The sequence below is a fragment of the Nicotiana sylvestris genome, chromosome 12, assembly GCF_000393655.2.
Source record: "Nicotiana sylvestris chromosome 12, ASM39365v2, whole genome shotgun sequence".
NCBI classification, from domain to species: domain Eukaryota; kingdom Viridiplantae; phylum Streptophyta; class Magnoliopsida; order Solanales; family Solanaceae; genus Nicotiana; species Nicotiana sylvestris.
The window spans coordinates 66,481,938-66,499,627 of NC_091068.1; the positions used below are offsets into that span (position 1 = coordinate 66,481,938).

General features: G+C 39.4%; 1 protein-coding gene across 1 annotated transcript; it reads right to left on the bottom strand.

Moving 5' to 3' along the window:
- Nucleotides 1-946: 946 nt before the first annotated feature.
- Nucleotides 947-8,079, bottom strand: LOC104233502 (NADH dehydrogenase [ubiquinone] flavoprotein 1, mitochondrial). Its single transcript, XM_009786902.2, has 3 exons — nt 7,955-8,079; nt 2,188-3,660; nt 947-1,262 (listed from the first exon to the last, which is right to left on the bottom strand). Exons 1-2 carry the CDS (start codon nt 7,955-7,957, stop codon nt 2,200-2,202), a joined length of 1,464 nt encoding a protein of 487 aa, XP_009785204.1. The 5' UTR covers nt 7,958-8,079; the 3' UTR covers nt 947-1,262; nt 2,188-2,199.
- Between the last annotated feature and the right edge of the window lie 9,611 nt (nt 8,080-17,690).

Here is a 17,690-nt window from a genome sequence, read left to right on the forward strand (position 1 = left end):
AATAAAATGAAAAAGCATTTTTAAAGTCCATAAAAATATAGATGCGGTTAGGTAAGGAAAGAAATTTAATGGTTAGGTAAGGAAAGAAATTTAAGTAAGGTAAAATCTAAATTGAATTAGAAGTGCAACATATTAGAACCTTCTATATAGTTTAAATAAGAAAAAATATTAAAAAATAAAACTTAGTTGATTTTGAATTCCTAAATATTAAAAAAATTATTAAATAACTATTTTATCTAGTGTGAAATCTATTCTTGAAGGGTAACAAAGGCGAAAAACATTTAGTTAAGGGGCTTCGTGCTTTTATTATAATATAGATAGATATAGATATATCCAAAATAATAGGTGTAATTTTTGCCTTTTTCTGAATAAAAAAACCATACAAACAAAAAAGTTTGGCCTTTTCTTAGGCCCCGTTTGGCCATGAGTTTTGCCAAAATAAATTTGGGATTTATTTTCAAAACTCATGTTTGGCCATAAATTTTGCCCATATTTTGGCAAAATCCCAAATCCCAAACCCCAAAATCACCCCAATTACTGATTTTGGGCCAAAATCTCAAAATTTGGGAATTATATACATGTTTTTCCAAAATAAAGTTAGAAAATATGTTTTGAAAACGTATGCCCAAACACATATTCATCTTCAAACCAAACTTCACCCAAATCAAATTTTTCAAAATAAATTTGAAATCTTCGGTCAAACGCTAGCTTGAAAAAGTTTTTCATACTCAAACCATCAGTAATTAGACTAACTGGGGAGAACACTGCAAGTCAGCACTAGTTGAAATGCCTTATAATTTTGTTTCACTCTTTTGATATTTCGAAGACCTACCCATAGTTTACTTCAAAAGTCAAAAATTCAGTCTCGAATGAGAGAATCCAAATAGAGCAGAATGGACATAAGTAGGAGTATGATTTAAGCAGATAATACCATTGAGCAACAGAGTTTAGACCAAAAGTTCACAAGCTTTTAATGGAGAATATTGGGATCGCCAAAGTATAGCTTTTATTTAACACAACATGACAAAAAACTATGCATCTTTCAACTATCAAAGCCATGGGAATGATAATGTATCTTTCATACATAAGACATTAGATGTACCAGCTCTGAAACATAAAGTACCCATTGTACCAACAGTTAAAAATAGTTTACACAACTTCACAATAAAGAAGGTAGCTCGATAGGAAGCTTTGGATCCTGCTTTCCCCTCTTACTTTCATACTTCTGGTACTTCTCAAATTTATTCCATGGTATCAAACATCTGGAAAAAGAAGAGACAAAACAATTATGAAATAGCTATGACAAGTGCATGTAACTAATCATTTCCCAAGCTGGTGCATCGAAATCATCATTTGGCAGAGATATGTCGCAAGGCAGAGGTGTGGTAGGGGAAACAATTAAATAAAATGATGTAATGATTGGAGGGTCAAATTACATGTCAGTGCTTAAAACTGCAAAAGGCTAAGAGCTGGTAACAATGACTCTGTAGCAATGCAAAGGATGAACATTGACGAGAGATATCCCTAACTTCATACATAAAGATGGGACTTGCAGAAAATGAAGATAGCATTTCTGATTAGATCATTTTGCTATATCCAACTAGCTGGATAGTACACCCACATCCTTCAGGCTTTCTTTTTATTTCTATATTTTTTGGGAGATGTGTCCCTCACTTTCAGTAATAAAGAACGCCTCATCGACATGCACAGGGTTGTCATGTAAAATCCCCTAAACTTGCAGCGATATGACTAGAAAGCATTTGAAATCTGCAACTTTTTTTGTCCTTTTTTTTTTTGGTGCCTTTGTTTCTCTTATATATTGACAGAAAGAAGTGTTGCTTTCTATGGGTTGGGTAAAGGAAAAGTTAGCACAGATATTATGCTTTTTCATGACAATATAATTGAAGACTTGCATTGGTCAAGGAAAGGTCAGTAATACCACAAGAGGAGAAATGAGATATATTTCCTAAGAGTTTTTCGTTAATAATCCAAACAATAAGAGCATTAAAAAGACCCAATAACTCCCTCCCCCCCCCCAAACCCAAAAAAAAGGACCAAGATATAAAGTAAAAGCAGTTTACTGAATACAGTACGACAACTTTTTAGACGGATGTTTTATCCGGTGGAAGATCCATGGTGACTATCATTATTATAGTGTAAATGTAATAGAAAGGTTTAAGAACAAACCTTTCACAACAATCAAGCAGCAGCAGCATGCTGTAGCTCCCTGTCTGCGTGCTCCCTGATCCTCCTTTCTAGCTCTGGTCTAAAGTGCCTAATGAGACCCTGCACTGGCCAAGCAGCAGCATCACCCAATGCACAAATGGTATGCCCTTCAATCTGCTTTGTCACCTCTTGGAGCATGTCAATCTCTTCTAATTTTGCATTGCCAACCTTCATTCTTTCCATGATCATCCAAAGCCACCCTGTGCCTTCCCTACATGGAGTACATTGACCACAGCTCTCGTGCTTATAGAAGTACGAGAGCCTTGCAATTGCATCTACAATATCAGTTGACTTGTCCATGACAATTACAGCAGCAGTCCCCAACCCTGACTGCACAGCTTTGAGTGCATCAAAATCCATTAGTACATCCTCACATATGTTCTTGGGAATCAATGGAACAGATGAACCTCCTGGTATAACAGCAAGTAAATTGTCCCATCCTCCACGAACACCACCACAGTGCCTCTCTATCAGCTCCTTCAATGGAATACTCATTTCCTCTTCCACTGTGCAGGGCTTGTTTACATGGCCTGAGATGCAAAATAGCTTTGTCCCAGCATTATTCTTCCGGCCAAAACTAGCAAACCACTCTGGCCCACGCCTTAAGATGGTTGGTGAAACAGCAACTGTTTCAACATTTGTGACAGTTGTTGGACAACCATAAAGTCCTGCATTAGCTGGAAATGGAGGCTTCAGTCTTGGTTTGCCTTGTTTCCCCTCAAGGCTCTCCAGAAGAGCCGTCTCTTCCCCACAAATATAGGCTCCGGCACCAAAATGAATGTATACGTCAAAATCATAACCAGTTCCACAAGCATTTTTCCCCAACAATCCAGCTTCATAGGCTTCTTTCCTAGCCTTCTCAAGGCTCTTCCTTTCGTTCACATACTCTCCCCTGATATAAATATAAGCAGCTCTAGCCCTCATCCCCACTCCAGCAATCAGACAGCCTTCTAACAACTTGTGTGGGTCGTGCCGCATGATTTCCCTGTCTTTACAGGTTCCGGGTTCACTTTCATCGGCATTGACAACAAGGTATGAAGGACGGCCATCCGTTGTCTTTGGCATGAAGGACCATTTGAGACCAGATGGAAAACCAGCACCACCACGTCCTCGAAGACCAGATTTCTTCATTTCATTCACGATCCAGTCAGAACCCTTGAGGACAAGGTCTTTTGTTCTGTACCAATCACCTCTCTTCATGGCCCCTTTGAGGTAAGGGTCATGCAATCCGTAGAGATTTGTGAAAATACGATCCTCATCTTTAAGGCCACCAAAGTGAGTCTTCTCGGGAGGTGGAGGTGGTGGAGTAGGTTGGGGGGTGCTAGCAGTTGATGCAGCCTGAGTGTTAAATAACCTACCATATAGACCCCATCTTTCACTAGAACGCTGTACTAATGCAGTCCTTTGCAGAGAAAGAAGTCCCTTTATAGGTGCCTGTGAGAAGAACATGACACACATCAGTAAATTTACCCTCATAACAGACGAGATTGAGCAAGCATAAAAAGCAATATCAACGATAAAAAAACAGAAGCAACAGTCCATCATTCTCTTCCTGCTACTACCATATTGTTCAACAATATGATAATTAAAATTATATTATCGTTTGGGGTCATTTCCTTCACAAGCTTCTTTAGTTCAGTCATCCATATGTAAGGACTGAAGCCGATAGTCGCAATCCTTTCAGGTGTTTCCATCAGCCCTAGCCCATGCACTGCTTCTGTAGTAGAAAGATGGAGGAAGCTGCCAACCTTAACAAACTCCTAATTTCCATCAAGCTCTGAGAAACACAGATGCTGAAAATTTTCATGAAAGCTCTGAAAAATACAGATGCAACGAATATGTTCTATGCTAGTTAGCTAGTGAATACCGCCAAGAAGAAAAACGAGCAACAGGAAGTCTATATGTAACATCTTCTTACTTTTTTTTATCAACACTATGCCAATGGTGGACGGTTCAAAACTCGATAGACAAATGGACCTGCCCCTCTACCTTTCTCCGCTTAAATCCCAGGCTTTTTTACTGTAGCAGGATTCGACCCCATGACGTGGGCCTAACCCACACATCAAGAGCTGAGTTCTTACCACTAAACCAAAGGGCTGGAGGCTAGGCTGGAGGCTATGTATAACCTTCTTGCTTACTGCATCACTCTTAGATACTAAGTAGCAAAGAAACTATAGAAAATCACAAGGACTCTCTTCAGCAAAGCACTAGTAGAAGAAATGAAAGCAACTGACGGTTCATATCAATGTTTTATGGCTTGGATTGGAATTTGCACATGGGGGAAAGATACTTTGAAGATGCTGGCTTCAATTTATAGGTTATAAAAAGTGTAGGTCGGACCTCTCAAAGTGAGAGATGATACTGGTAAAAGTGAGACTTTGGATAGACTTTTGGGATGACGGAGGATTGCTCAAAAACCAATTTTTAGTTTTACTTAGATTGGTCCCAAATAAGGCTGTCTGATTGCTGATTCTGTATGATTATTAGAAAATTATGATAACTCATTAATTCATCTGGTATATAAATATATGATTATATGATTCGTTTCTAAGTTTACTAGATCGAAAACTTTACAAGGCTGTTAAATGATTGGGAATTGGCTAAAATTGGTTCCTTTGCAGAAGATGCAGGCTCTGAATTTGACAGACCATGTTGATGATCATCAGGTATGGCTGGGAAGTGGGAATGGTATAAGTTGCTGTTGGAAAAAAATCAGGAGATTATGACGAAGAATGTCCATGGAAAACGCTTTGGAAGACCAAAGCATCTCCCAAAGTTGCCTGTTTTGGTTGGCTTGCAAGCTCATGAAGCCAGTCTTACACAGGAGGGGCTACAGAGAAGGGAATAAAATTTATGTAGCAGGTGCTTTCTTTGCGAATGTTCCACTGAGTCTGTGAGTCATCTCCTGATGCATTGTTATCAATCTTGGCAGATCCGGACCCTATTTTCTGAACTTATTTGGAGTCAACTGTGTGATGTCGTAGAATTTTAGAAGTCTGTTATGTAGCTGGCAAGCTCAAAGCAATATAAAAAGAGGCAGAAGAAGACTTGGAAGATTATTCCCTTATGTACTGCATGGACTGTGTGGGTCGAAAGGAAGAAAAGTAATTGTATAAAATATAGATGTATACAGCAATTAGTGTTTTGGCTGAAGGAATTTTTTGTAACTAGTACCACTGATACTTTGGACTTGTTAGACTCCCCGATTTTGTAGTAGTCAGCAAGTCCAGATTTTTTGTACTGAATTTTTTGTTTTTGGTACAGACTTTTGTACTGATTGCAGTAAGTTGTTGATACTGATTATGAATAAAATCTTTTAAATTATAAAAAAACAGAAACAAAAGGCTGCCAAAAGACAGCTATTAGCATCAAGATAAACCTCTAATGCTAGAACATAGGAGCTCAAAATCTAGGTCCACATATTTTCACAAAGGTGACTGCACGTATCTACTGAAGAAAATTGTCAGGTGCAACGAGTTCTGGGGGCCAATCTTTTTAAATTGGATGCATCGAATTGTTGCTCAATCAGAATTTACTTCAACAACCTTAGGGCTATGATTGATCAGGCAACACAGAAAAAGAGGTCTAGCTATTGACAAGCTCAAGCGAAACTGTGACCTGCCACTCCACTGGTAGCAGACATTTCTGCTTCAAGCATTAAATGTCTGCCAGTTCTGATCACAACCCAAGTGAGGGAATTCCACCAAGTGATGAATATTGCATTGGAAGCAGCTAGCAGTGAACGGTAAAGCACCTAAAGACGTACTGTGCACCTTCCTTTGGATCAAATTTAAGCAGTAAGAGAAATGGGATTACAAAACCAAATTGAGGGATCAACAAGCAAGCTCAAATCTGATATAATGTGAGATAAATCTAAGATTAAAGAGTTAATCAATTATCCCTACTAGTTGGTGTCAGCAATCTGAATACCATGTATCTATCCCTTTCTATTCTTCAGTAATTAGACTACTCTCGCACTGGCTGTCGACATACTTCAAGTTCGCTAACCTCCTCCTTATCCAGACTTGGAATGGGCTATACCTTGCTAAACTAAGGTAACCAGAGTAAATAGATTGCAAGTATAAGACCAGGAGAATAATACCTCAAAATTATTCAAAACTAGATTGTTGATGCCTGATGCTAAGGGAACCTATCAAAAAAAAAGTACCTGATGCTAAGGGGATTAGGTAATAATGGAAGAAACAAAGGTGTTTTTTTTTTCAGGGAGTGTGTATCTTTGTTCTCTGTGGGGGGTGGGGGGGGGGGGGTTATTTAAAATACTCAGATGCAACACATCTCCAGTGTTGTCAAAGGCTCATTGGAGGTGTATTTAAGCCAAGCTCAAAGAAGCTAAGGGTGGGCGCTTCACATCACTTAGGTTGCGCTTCAGTGTTGGCAAGGCACTAAGGCGTGTGCCTCATAGTTCTATCTTGAATAGAACGGTACTAAAACAGTAAATACGATTAGCAAAAAGATATAAATTAATTGTTAAGAAAATCATTATGAATGATGTTATGCACTAGATATGTATTTTTATTTGTTTCTTTGTTGCGCCCTTTTTAAATAAAGCATACACTTTAATTGTGTTTTGGGCTTAAAGCCCCAATAAACCTGGAGCACTTTTTAACCCGTTTTGCCTTTGACAGCACTCGACATCTCCCACTATATTTTTTTCCATCTTTTTTGTCCACACCTTAATTATTCCACCAGGTACCTGCTACCTCCCCACCAGTACAGGTATTAGGCAACTCTGTTACCAAGGCTTGGACAAATGGGAAAAAGTCACCTAGTGTTTTTTTGCCTCCGCTAAGATTTGAACCTGAGATCTCATGGTTCTCCTCCCACTTCATTGAACACTAGGCCAAGCCCTTGGGTGCATCTCCCACTACATTGTTTTCAAAGTTTAGGTACTAACTTAAATCTAACATAAGTGGATGGATCCATGGGTACTAATTTGATTTAGTACACCTCTCTGAAACAAATACATAAGCCTTCTGTAAAAGTAAGAAAGCAAAAATCTTTTCTTTTCCCTCACAAAGTCATGTTTTTCTCTGAAGAGGTTTAATTCCAACCTTCAAGTGCAGAACTACATATATTCCTAGTTCTCCAATATTTAAGAGTTCTAATTATTTTAGGTTCAAAATAGGAACTTCATAAGCTATATCATACTCAAATCTCGAAAAAGAAGCCAAAATTATTTTCAAAGAAAGCAGATTAATGAAGCAACTGATAACATATCCAAGCATCAAATAAGATCAAAGGCATGCGCTACCCAAATGTAATTTAGGGTTTCTCCTCATTCTTCTTTATAGGAATACAATGGCCATTACGAATCAGTTAAAACAGTAAACTGTTTTTTCCGTCTTTCAAAACTATCAATTCGCACTCAAAATTACAACACCCCCCCTCCCCCCTCCCCCCCTCCAAAGAACAAAAACAGACAAACCAAGGAGGCATCAAAAAATGCACCTAAGCATATACAAGAGAGACAGTGTGTGTGTTTGTGTCCAATCAACCAACCAATGAATCAGTCAGTCAATCAATTATGCCTTAATTTCAAACTAGATGGAAACGGTTACATAAATCCTCTATACCCATTTCACTCTGTTCATTCCCATTTTTATTTTCAAAGCATCCAATTATTAAGGCATTTTTTCACAACAAATTTTCATTTAGATTTTGGTGGGGAAACAAGTAAGAAAGAAAGAGATCGAAGAGTGGGACGTACCATGAATGTTGACGCAGAAATGTGATGAATCGGTGAAATTCAGCTGATTCTTCAGCAGATTATAGTGAGAAGGAAGCTATTGTGAAACATGATGGTCCACGTAGTGGGCTTGATTTGTATGTAATAGTGGGCCTCAATTACCGACGCTAATTTGTAGAATTTTCATGGCGTGGCCTATTTTCACGCACGAATGTGTATTCACATTTTAATTATTGTGCACAAATAGCCGGCGCATTTGCATTTATACCCGTTTTTTGGATCACACTTTAACTTATACCCGCTTTACAAAAAAAATTGCAAGCATACCCACTTTTCGCGTAACTTAAAGTATACGGTCCTGAAGTAGCAAAAATATTTTCCTGAAGTTTAGCAAAACTTCAGATATTTTTGCATTAAATTTGGCCTGACTTGCAAAGACAATCACGCAAACTTCAGTTCATAGTGCAAATGGAAAACTTTAGTTCAATAAAACAACAGCATGTGTTGGCTAAAATTTTTGTTTGTAATTATTGAACTTCAACATTCTAGTAGTTGAAGCTTTGTTCTGTATTTGCTGAATTTCAGCATGTTTTAGTTGAAGCTTTGTTTTATTTGTGATGAACTTCAGCACTGAAGTTTGTTTTGTATTTGCTGAACTTCAGCATTCTAGGAGCTGAAGTTTTTGTTTATATTTGCTGAACTTCAGCATTCTTATAGCTGAAGTTCTAAAACAATAATGAATTTAATAGATCATGATTAACAGCGTTTGATACTGTTCATTTCAAAGATTAAAGAATGACAAATATTTTCGACATGAAAACAAGTTACTACAGATAAATTAGAACCAAAAATCAATGTGCCTGTAAAGCTAAAATATCTAAGAGGTTAAATTATCGTGAATAAGACTGAACTGAACATAATGGGACAAGCAGATATATATGAATTATCAGGCTAGAACGCATAACAATGTCTCAATCTTCAGCATTCAGAAAAAGAAAGAAGAGAATGAGGAGGAGAAAGAGGTCTGGAATTGTTTAAATAGTGGGTACAAATTAAAACTTTTTTAAAAAGTGGGTATATGTAAAATGGGGCGACCAAATAGGGCGGGGAGAAATTCAAAATAGCCAGATTTACAACTGGTCGTTCAAAAATAGTCCAGTTTTAAAAGTAATCGAAATTTAGCCACTTTTCATGTAAAGATAAACTGAGCGAAAACACTGTTCAAAACCCGAAAAATACGCTAGTATATTATACTGGAGTTCCAGCATAAGTATGCTTGAACTCCAACATATTATATTGGAGTTCCAGGATAAGTATGTTGGAACTCCAGCACAATATGATGGAGTTCCAGCACAATATGATGGAGTTCCAGCATAATATGATGGAGTTCCAGCATAAGTACACTAGAACTCCAGTATAATATACTGGAGTTCCAACAAGTATAATTGTCCAGTATAATATACTGGAGTTTGGAGCACTGGTACTCCAATTTTCAGTATATTATACTGGAGTCAGCAAAGTATACCGGTCCAGCATAATATACTGGAATTCATACACAGATGCACCGAACTCCAGTATATTATGCTGGACCGGTCTCTATTGCAGCAAAATAGTGACTATTTTTCATTGACTTCGTAAACGCTAGCTATTTTTGAATGACCAGTTCGAAAACTAGCTATACCGTGCTATTTTTACATAGGGCGCCTCGTGCAATATTTACCAAATAGCCACTATATTCTTAAAATGAGCTTACAAACTCTTTTGTCCTTCCACCTTCAAGTCTAAAAAGTGCGTCATATTTCTCACTTGTTTTTCGCCAGTTGCACAAATGTCCTCCTTGTTTTGCGCCAGTTGCTCTCTTCTCTGACACGATTTCTCACTATCGTCGTTATTTATGTCGAAAAGCTTTATAGTTCCATTTTTTTCAACAACAGTTTATATTAAGGCTATTCGTGTGACGTGTATAAATTAAGTTTGTGATTTTTTTTAGTGTAGGTTATATATGTATGCCATTTCATTGACGACTGTTGTAATAGATTTGAGTATTTTTGTTAATTCTCAATGTATATTTAAAATTAATTTAGTTTGATGAGTAGTGAAATAGGTATTAGGGTTTAATGTTACCTTAATTGTTCTATTTTATGATAATGTATAAGTTTCTTCGAATGAAAAAATGCACTATATAATATTTATGTAATGTTTGAATGTGCAATTCTCCCACCACCAATCACCTACAACCGCCATACTCAATTGCAACCACCATCATCATTCACTACAACTAGTCATACCACTAGTTATCATTTATAATCATCACCAAAAATCACCACCATCACCATATATCGTCAACCACTATTTTCAGTCGCCACCACCATCAGTTATTATCATTATCTGTCACCCCCACTTGTCAACTACTATTATCACTGGCTATTACCTTTAGACTATCACAGTCGCTACTATTTACCCGTAAAACAGTACAGTTGAATTTATACGTGATTTATGGACAAGTGAATCGATTTGATCCCAAAATGATAAATAAATTAAATAAAAATACAAGACTTAGCATTAAAATTGAGATAAGATAGCAAATAGCTTGATTCCAGGAGCAGAGCTTCCGAAGACAATAGTAATATCAATAAACAAGAAATTAAGTGTTATTGAGCTTAGAGTAATGTGTAGCATAAGTTCGTCAGAAAATTCATGTTTACAATGGCTGTTGAAATCACTATTTATAAATGCACCTAGGGAACAAGGTCCTAGGATCAAGCCCCTCTTAAATGACCATAATGGGGTCATTGAAGAATGTGTAATGGCAAGCTATGAATGTCATATTCTCTATGACGGACTATGTATTTAATACTGCAGAATATTCTTTATTGAATGCTATCAGGTGGCAAGCGTTCATTTATCTTTATGAGCAACATTCCCTTCGGGGGCTTCCCGGTGCCAACCGAGACTGCTGCCCCCGGTCTTGATCTCCACCTATCTCATTTTTCACTTGTCTCCGGTTCCACATGTCGCTTTATTGTGCGAGTATTTAATATGAACAGATTTTACCCCATACAAATAGTCCCCTTGCTTTCCGGTGGCGCATCTTTGTGTCATCAGGAAGTTGGTGAAGATACCTTTCTTGGCAGGAAATTCTCTAATCCACTCTGAAAAGTTTCTGATACTTGATTAGACGCATGTCTCTCCGCATTTAGTGACCCGAACACGCGTCATCCCACGATTTAACAATACTTTCACTGGTTCTCGAGGTAATCATGACCATGATTTTAGCCGTATATTTCTTTACTTATACGCTTCATCCTTATTCTTTTACATTTCACAGTTTGTCAAAATTCTCTCGACTGTCCTTACTCAACTCTCTCTTGCTTTCAACTTTCTTTAACCTTCTTCTTCAGAGAAACTCTTACTTCCTTCTGCTAACTATGGCCTCCTCTTCTAAGAACTCCAGCTTTTCAAAAAACAAAGAAAACACTGATGATGATGATGCTCCTATAATGAGCACCACTATCCCCAAAAAGCTTAATATAACCAAGAGCTTTGAAGATAAGTTCCCTTCTGCTAACTCCCGCACAGGGGTTGTTGGTGTATACCCTTCTTCCATTCGTCCTTCTAGCATCCCTGCCGTGAAGGAAGACTGTGGTTTCATAATTTGAACATCATCGCTCCCGATCTAGCAGAGCGGGTAACCTTCCCTAAGAAGGGTTTTATATACATTTACATGTATCCCTTCACTTTGGGCCCGTTCTCATTGAGCGAAGGACTTTACTCTATAATCTTGGAGTTTAGCTTCCGCTATCAAGTTCGTTTAGCACAGGTGAGCCCTTCTGCATGGTGGACAGTAGCCTGTCTTTGGGCGGTTATGCCAGGAGACAGGGGAGGAGCTCTCCCTGGCTCGATTGATGAACCTTTATTCCCCTAAGATTTTCCGTGGGGGAACGATAAACTTTAGCAAACATGGTCACCATGCTTTGCTCACCAGCATGGATGATGACAATGTCCGTGGATGGATGGAGCGGTTCATTGTAGTTGCCACCAGAGATATTATCCAGGACATAACTCCATCCTTTCCTAAATCATGGAATCGTACACGTAAGTTCAACGTCTTTAAAGATCGCTCCATGTTGTTACTGATCCTTTTCTTTTTATTATTTCAGCAACTCGGTGGACACCACCAAGGGTTGAAGGCCTGGACTAGTGGCTCCAAAAGATTTTGGACGTCACCACATCTGAGACCCGCAGGTGGAAAGAAATATCCATTAAGTACGGATGGACAGCTAAAATCATGGTCAGTTGATTCTCAAACTTATATCGTTTATGTCTCATATATAAGAAAACTGGCTAACTTTTCCTCTTATTGAATTTAGGTCTTCCACTGGATTCTGTTACCATCTCTAAGGAGGATGTTTTAGTTGATCCCACAAATGCGGTGAGATTGCTGTAGAGGCCTTCGCCCGAATGGGTGTCATCGGACTTACTTCCGGTGCAGGTGTTTCCTCTCAAAGCCCCCGGTCGGAGAACAAGCAACAAAAAAGGCGATGTTCCTCTAAGGTGAAGAGCGTCGCCCCCGAGCCAGCCGCAAACACTATAGTGGTCGATGATGATAGGGGGAGCCAGTGATGAAGGGGCTTCTCTACATAGAAGACGACGACCTTCATCACCTCAACGGAATACTCATTCTGCTGAGCTAATAACACCAATTGATGATGATACCCAAGCACCTTGGGTGTGTATGATATGGTGGAGGATGCCAACTCTTGCTTTCGAGCCTCAATCGCTGCTCTCGGTACCTTGACGTTGGGTACCGAGAATCTTTTATCTTCGGTTGATGAGCAACCAATAACTAGCACTGCTTTTGTCGCAGCTACTTCTCAACCCATAATGACATCAACTTTATCTCATTCTTTGCCAAACCTTCTCCACCAACAACTGCTACAGACACCCAAGAGGAGGATGTCCCTCATTTCCAGTCCCCGGCCCATGGAAATTTGGTGCATAACTATTTGCCCCCCCTCCCCTCCCCCCGAAGATTCTTAAAGGAGAAGGAGTGTTTCCCTCTCGGTCTCTACCGGGTGCCATCTAATGTCCCAACCGGTAGAACTTGCTAATTACCTGAAGCCTTTGGCTTCAAAGAAAGATAAGAATAAAATACATTCTCTCTCGGGGGAATGTATGATAAATAATGTCATGCACAACTCAGCAACGGTATGATTTTTGTTCCATCTACTATTTCTTCTAGCTTTGCTATGACATGATTTTTTATTTAAACTTTTTATTTAGATGCTAACTTTCTCTTTTGAGGGCCTTCAAAAGTTGATCCTTGATTAAGAGAAACTCACATCCAAGAGGGATGAACTATTGGTCGAGCGGGATCAAATTGCTGCTCACTTCCCTGCATTAGAAGCACAAGCTGTCGAGGCTGTTGAGTTGGAGGCTTGGTTGCAGCAAAGCGAGCAAGAGGTGGTTACCCTCAGCCAAGAGGCACCCATGTTAAGGGTACAGTTTCAAGAGGTGAAGGGAAAGTGGGCCGAGGTCCAAAATGATGTTCTTGTTGCTGTCGATCGCGAGGTTGCCTCTACTGAAAGACTGGATAATTTGAAGGCAGTCTTGAACTCCAAAGCTGAAGAGGTTGTTGCTGCTGAGGAAAAGCATTCCCGGATGGAAGAGAAGTATAGGAAGGTCATGAAGCATAATAAAGTTTATAACTCAACTATCTGTGACCTTGACGTCAACCTTCAGGACGTTAAATATGAGCGGAATAACCTTTCGACCGAGGTTGACCAACTTAAAGAAGAGCTTCACTGTCGAGTGACTTCCTTCATTGTTGAAAACACATATTCTATGTATAGCATGAAGAGAAAAACATTGGAAGAGGACAAAGCGAGCATCATTGACTTTGATGCCGAGATTGCCAAGGCCTCTGAGCTCGAGTCAACTACCTGAAGGAGTCTCCCGGTCCAACATGATGCGACTGACTCTTCTGGTTCTGGTTCCGAGTTCTCGGGAACTAAGGAGGAACTTGAAGGGGATGATGAATGTCAAGATCCCGAGCTGGCAGCATATCCACCTACTTCTCCCGGAGGCGGAGATGCTTCTCTTCCCTCGGGTTCTAGGATGCAGTAATTTAGCTTTTTTGCTTTTTGCTTTTTTCTTTTCCACTTCATGCTTTTGTACTTGTGTTGCTTGGCACATTTGTTATATAAATGTACTTTTTCGTTTAAGTATTGCACAAATTATTCTCCTTGCGCCGAGTTATGCAAGGTTTTGGGTGTGTTTTTTCCCCGATAGTGTTTGGATCCCGGACATGAATTCTTCCAGAATTAACCCTTTACTATGAGGGTTTCATAAAAGAGGGCCCTTTTATGTTTATCGTGCTCTTGAAGATGACGTCTTCTGTTCATTCTGGCACTAGCATTTGAAGTACTTCATTAACTTTCAAATGATAAAATTAATTCACCGCTCAGACAAACAAAATAAAAGGACTTTACTTTATTTCTTTCATTTTCAAAAGTACATAAGCATTCGTTGTGCTAAAAATAAATTGTCATTACTTGTGGCTAATTTATACAACTTGTTTCTACGGGACTGGTCGTGCAGTCCTCGGTCTCGATGATACAACTTTGTCTCGAATTTTGTATTCCCGATTTATGTGACAGTCACGTTGCCGTATTCTCATATCTCCCCCCCCTCCAGTGTTCGAATGTGAAGAATGCGAATTTGAACACTGGAAGTCTTGCTCCTTTGAAGATCCCACTAGTGAATGGTTGTATAATCTTTGGTCCAATAGCAAGCTTCACTTCCCGTTAGGAACTTTGCTATAGAGCCAAAGACTATCTACCCCCCCCCCCGATGGCTTGCACTCGTGAGCGGTCAGGTAACCTTTGGCGCGATAGAAAACTTTACTTCCCACTAGGAACTTTGCTACTGAGCAAAAGATTAACTAACTATCCCGTAGTGGTTCATTGCTTTCATGCCTTGTCATTTAAATGTCTTACTTCTGGTGACACTGCTTTGTTCATAGTATGCTTTCCTTTGCTGCCTCGTTAAAAACCTTTCCAAAAAAACCCAATTGGGACAAAAAATAGATGAAGGGAAAAATAGTGTAGCTCATACTTTCAGTATAGGCGGTGCTCATCAGCAATAGTATCTTTTGAGGTGTGCCACATTCCAGTTGCTCAGCAATTTTACTCCGTCTTGATTTTCCAATTCATATGGTCCTTTCCCGATGACAGATAAAACCCGGTAGGGGCCTTCCCACGTTGAACCCAACTTTCCTATGTTGAGATCTCGGGTATTTTGAGTCATTTTTCTTAAAACCAAGTCTCCCACTTTGGAAAAATGGAGATTGGCTCTTCGGTTGTAATATCTTTCCATTCTTTATTTTTGGGCCGCCATCCTTATATGTGCCAAGTCCCTACGCTCTTCGAGCAGCTCCAATCTGAACAATAATGCTTCGTTATTTGCTTCTTCATCCGCCCAGAAGTATCTCATGGTAGGTTTTCCTACTTCCACCTGGATCAGGGCTTCTGTTCCATATACAAAAGAGAAAGGTGTATCCCCCGTGCTTGATTTGGCCGTTATTCAGTACGCCCATAGCATTTCCGGTAGCTCTTAGGACATTTTCCTTTGGATGTTTCCAACCTATTTTTAAGATTTTGAATAATCACTTTGTTTATCGATTCCGCTTGGCCGTTTGCACTCGGGTGGTATGGAAATGATGTGATTCTTTTGATTTTCAAGTCTTCAAGGAATTTTGTGACCGTTGCACCTATAAATTGTGGCTCATTGTCGGAGGTTATCTCTTTTGGTATCCCGAACCTACAAATTATGTTCTCCCACAAGAAATTGATTACTTCGCGCTCACGCGATTTTTTGGTAAAAATCTGCTTCAACCTACTTAGAAAAATAGTCAGTTAAAATTAAAAGAAATCTTACCTTAACAGGAGCTAGCAGCAGCGGACCGACTATGTCCATCCTCCATTTCATGAATGGCCAAGGCAATAAAACCAAGTGTAATAGCTTTACCGGTTTATGCACCAATGTTGCGTGGCATTGACACTTATCGCATTCCTGAACATAAGCCTTAGCGTCTTGTTCCATCCGGGGCCAGTAGTATCCTGCCCTAATTAGCTTTAATACCAAAGAATCCATGCCTGAGTGATTTCCACAGATTCCTTCATGAACTTCCCTCATGACGTAGTTAGCTTCGGAGGTTCCTAAACATCGGGCCAACAGACCTTGGAAAGATTTTCTATATAATTGACCTCCACTGAAGTAGTATCGAGCTGCTTTAGTGCGCAGTACCCGGGATGCCTTGGGATATTTGGGTAGTTTCCCGTGCTCAGGATAGTTAATGATCTTATTCCTCTAGTCCCACACCAAATTGGTCTCGTTTACTTCATAATAGCAATCCACATCCAATACCAAATGCATAAGTTGCACGAGGGTACCGAAGTCTGACCCCTTTATTTCGTGGAAGAGCCTAGATTGGCCAGTGCGTTGGCTTACACATTTTCTTCCCTCGGAATATGGGTTATTGACCATCCCTTGAATCGTGCAAGTAGAGTATGGACTTTCACTACATATTATTGCATGCGTTCCTCTTTTGCTTCGAAGAATCTATAAACCCGATATACTACAAATTGGAAATCACATTTGATATCTCTTACCTCAGAGTCCAGTCCCCGAGCCAACTCGAGTTCTGCAATCAAGGCCTTATACTTTGCTTCATTGTTAGTCAAGGGAACAGTTCTTATGACCTACCTCAGGGTTTCTCTAAAGGCGTGATTAATACTACACTGAGCTTGGACCCTTTCACATTGGAAGTTACGTCCGTGAACAAAGCCCAGACTCCTAATGTCGATTCCAACACCATCACCTCTTCTTTGGTGGCCAAAGGCAGCCATTCAAGACTGAAATCGGCCACAAAGTCGACCAAAACTTATAACTTGATCGCAGTCTTAGGTTTATACTCTATGTCAAATTCACTCATTTTGACTTCCCACTTGGCCAGTCGACCCGAAAGTTTAGGTTTTTGAAGGATATTCCGCAGGGGAAAGGTTGCCACCACGGCTATCGCGTGATATTAGAAATAAGGCCTAAGCTTTCGAGCGGCGACTATGAGAGCTAAGGCTAGTTTTTCGAGGTGTGGTTAGCGAATTCCCACTCCCATTAAAATTTTACTAACATAATAAATAGGAGATTGTGTACCTTCGTCTTCATGGACTAAAATTGGCATTTACCGCTACCTACAAGACCGCTAAGTAAATCAACAATTGTTCGCCTTCCTGGTTTCGATAGTAATGGAGGGCTCAATAAATACCTTTTCAAATCTTTCAGAGCATACTGGCATTCCGGAGTCTATTCGAAGTTGTTCTTCTTCTTCAAAAGTTAGAAGAAGTGATGGCACTTTTCTGAAGACCGAGAAATGAACCTACTTAAAGCATCCAATCTTCCTGTTAACATCTGAACCTCTTTCACATTTGACAATTGGTTTGGAATGTCTTCAAAGGCTTTAATTTTATTGGGAATGACTTCGATCCCCCTTTGTGACACCAGGAACCCTAAGAACTTACCAGAGCTGACTCCAAATGCACATTTTTTGGGATTAAGCTTCATGTTGTACTTCCTTAGGATGTCAAAAGTTTCTCGGAGGTGTTTTAGATGATCACCTGCGTTCAAAGCTTAACCAGTATATCATCTATGTAAACTTCCATTGTGTTCCCTATTTGTTTTTCAAACATTTTGTTAACAA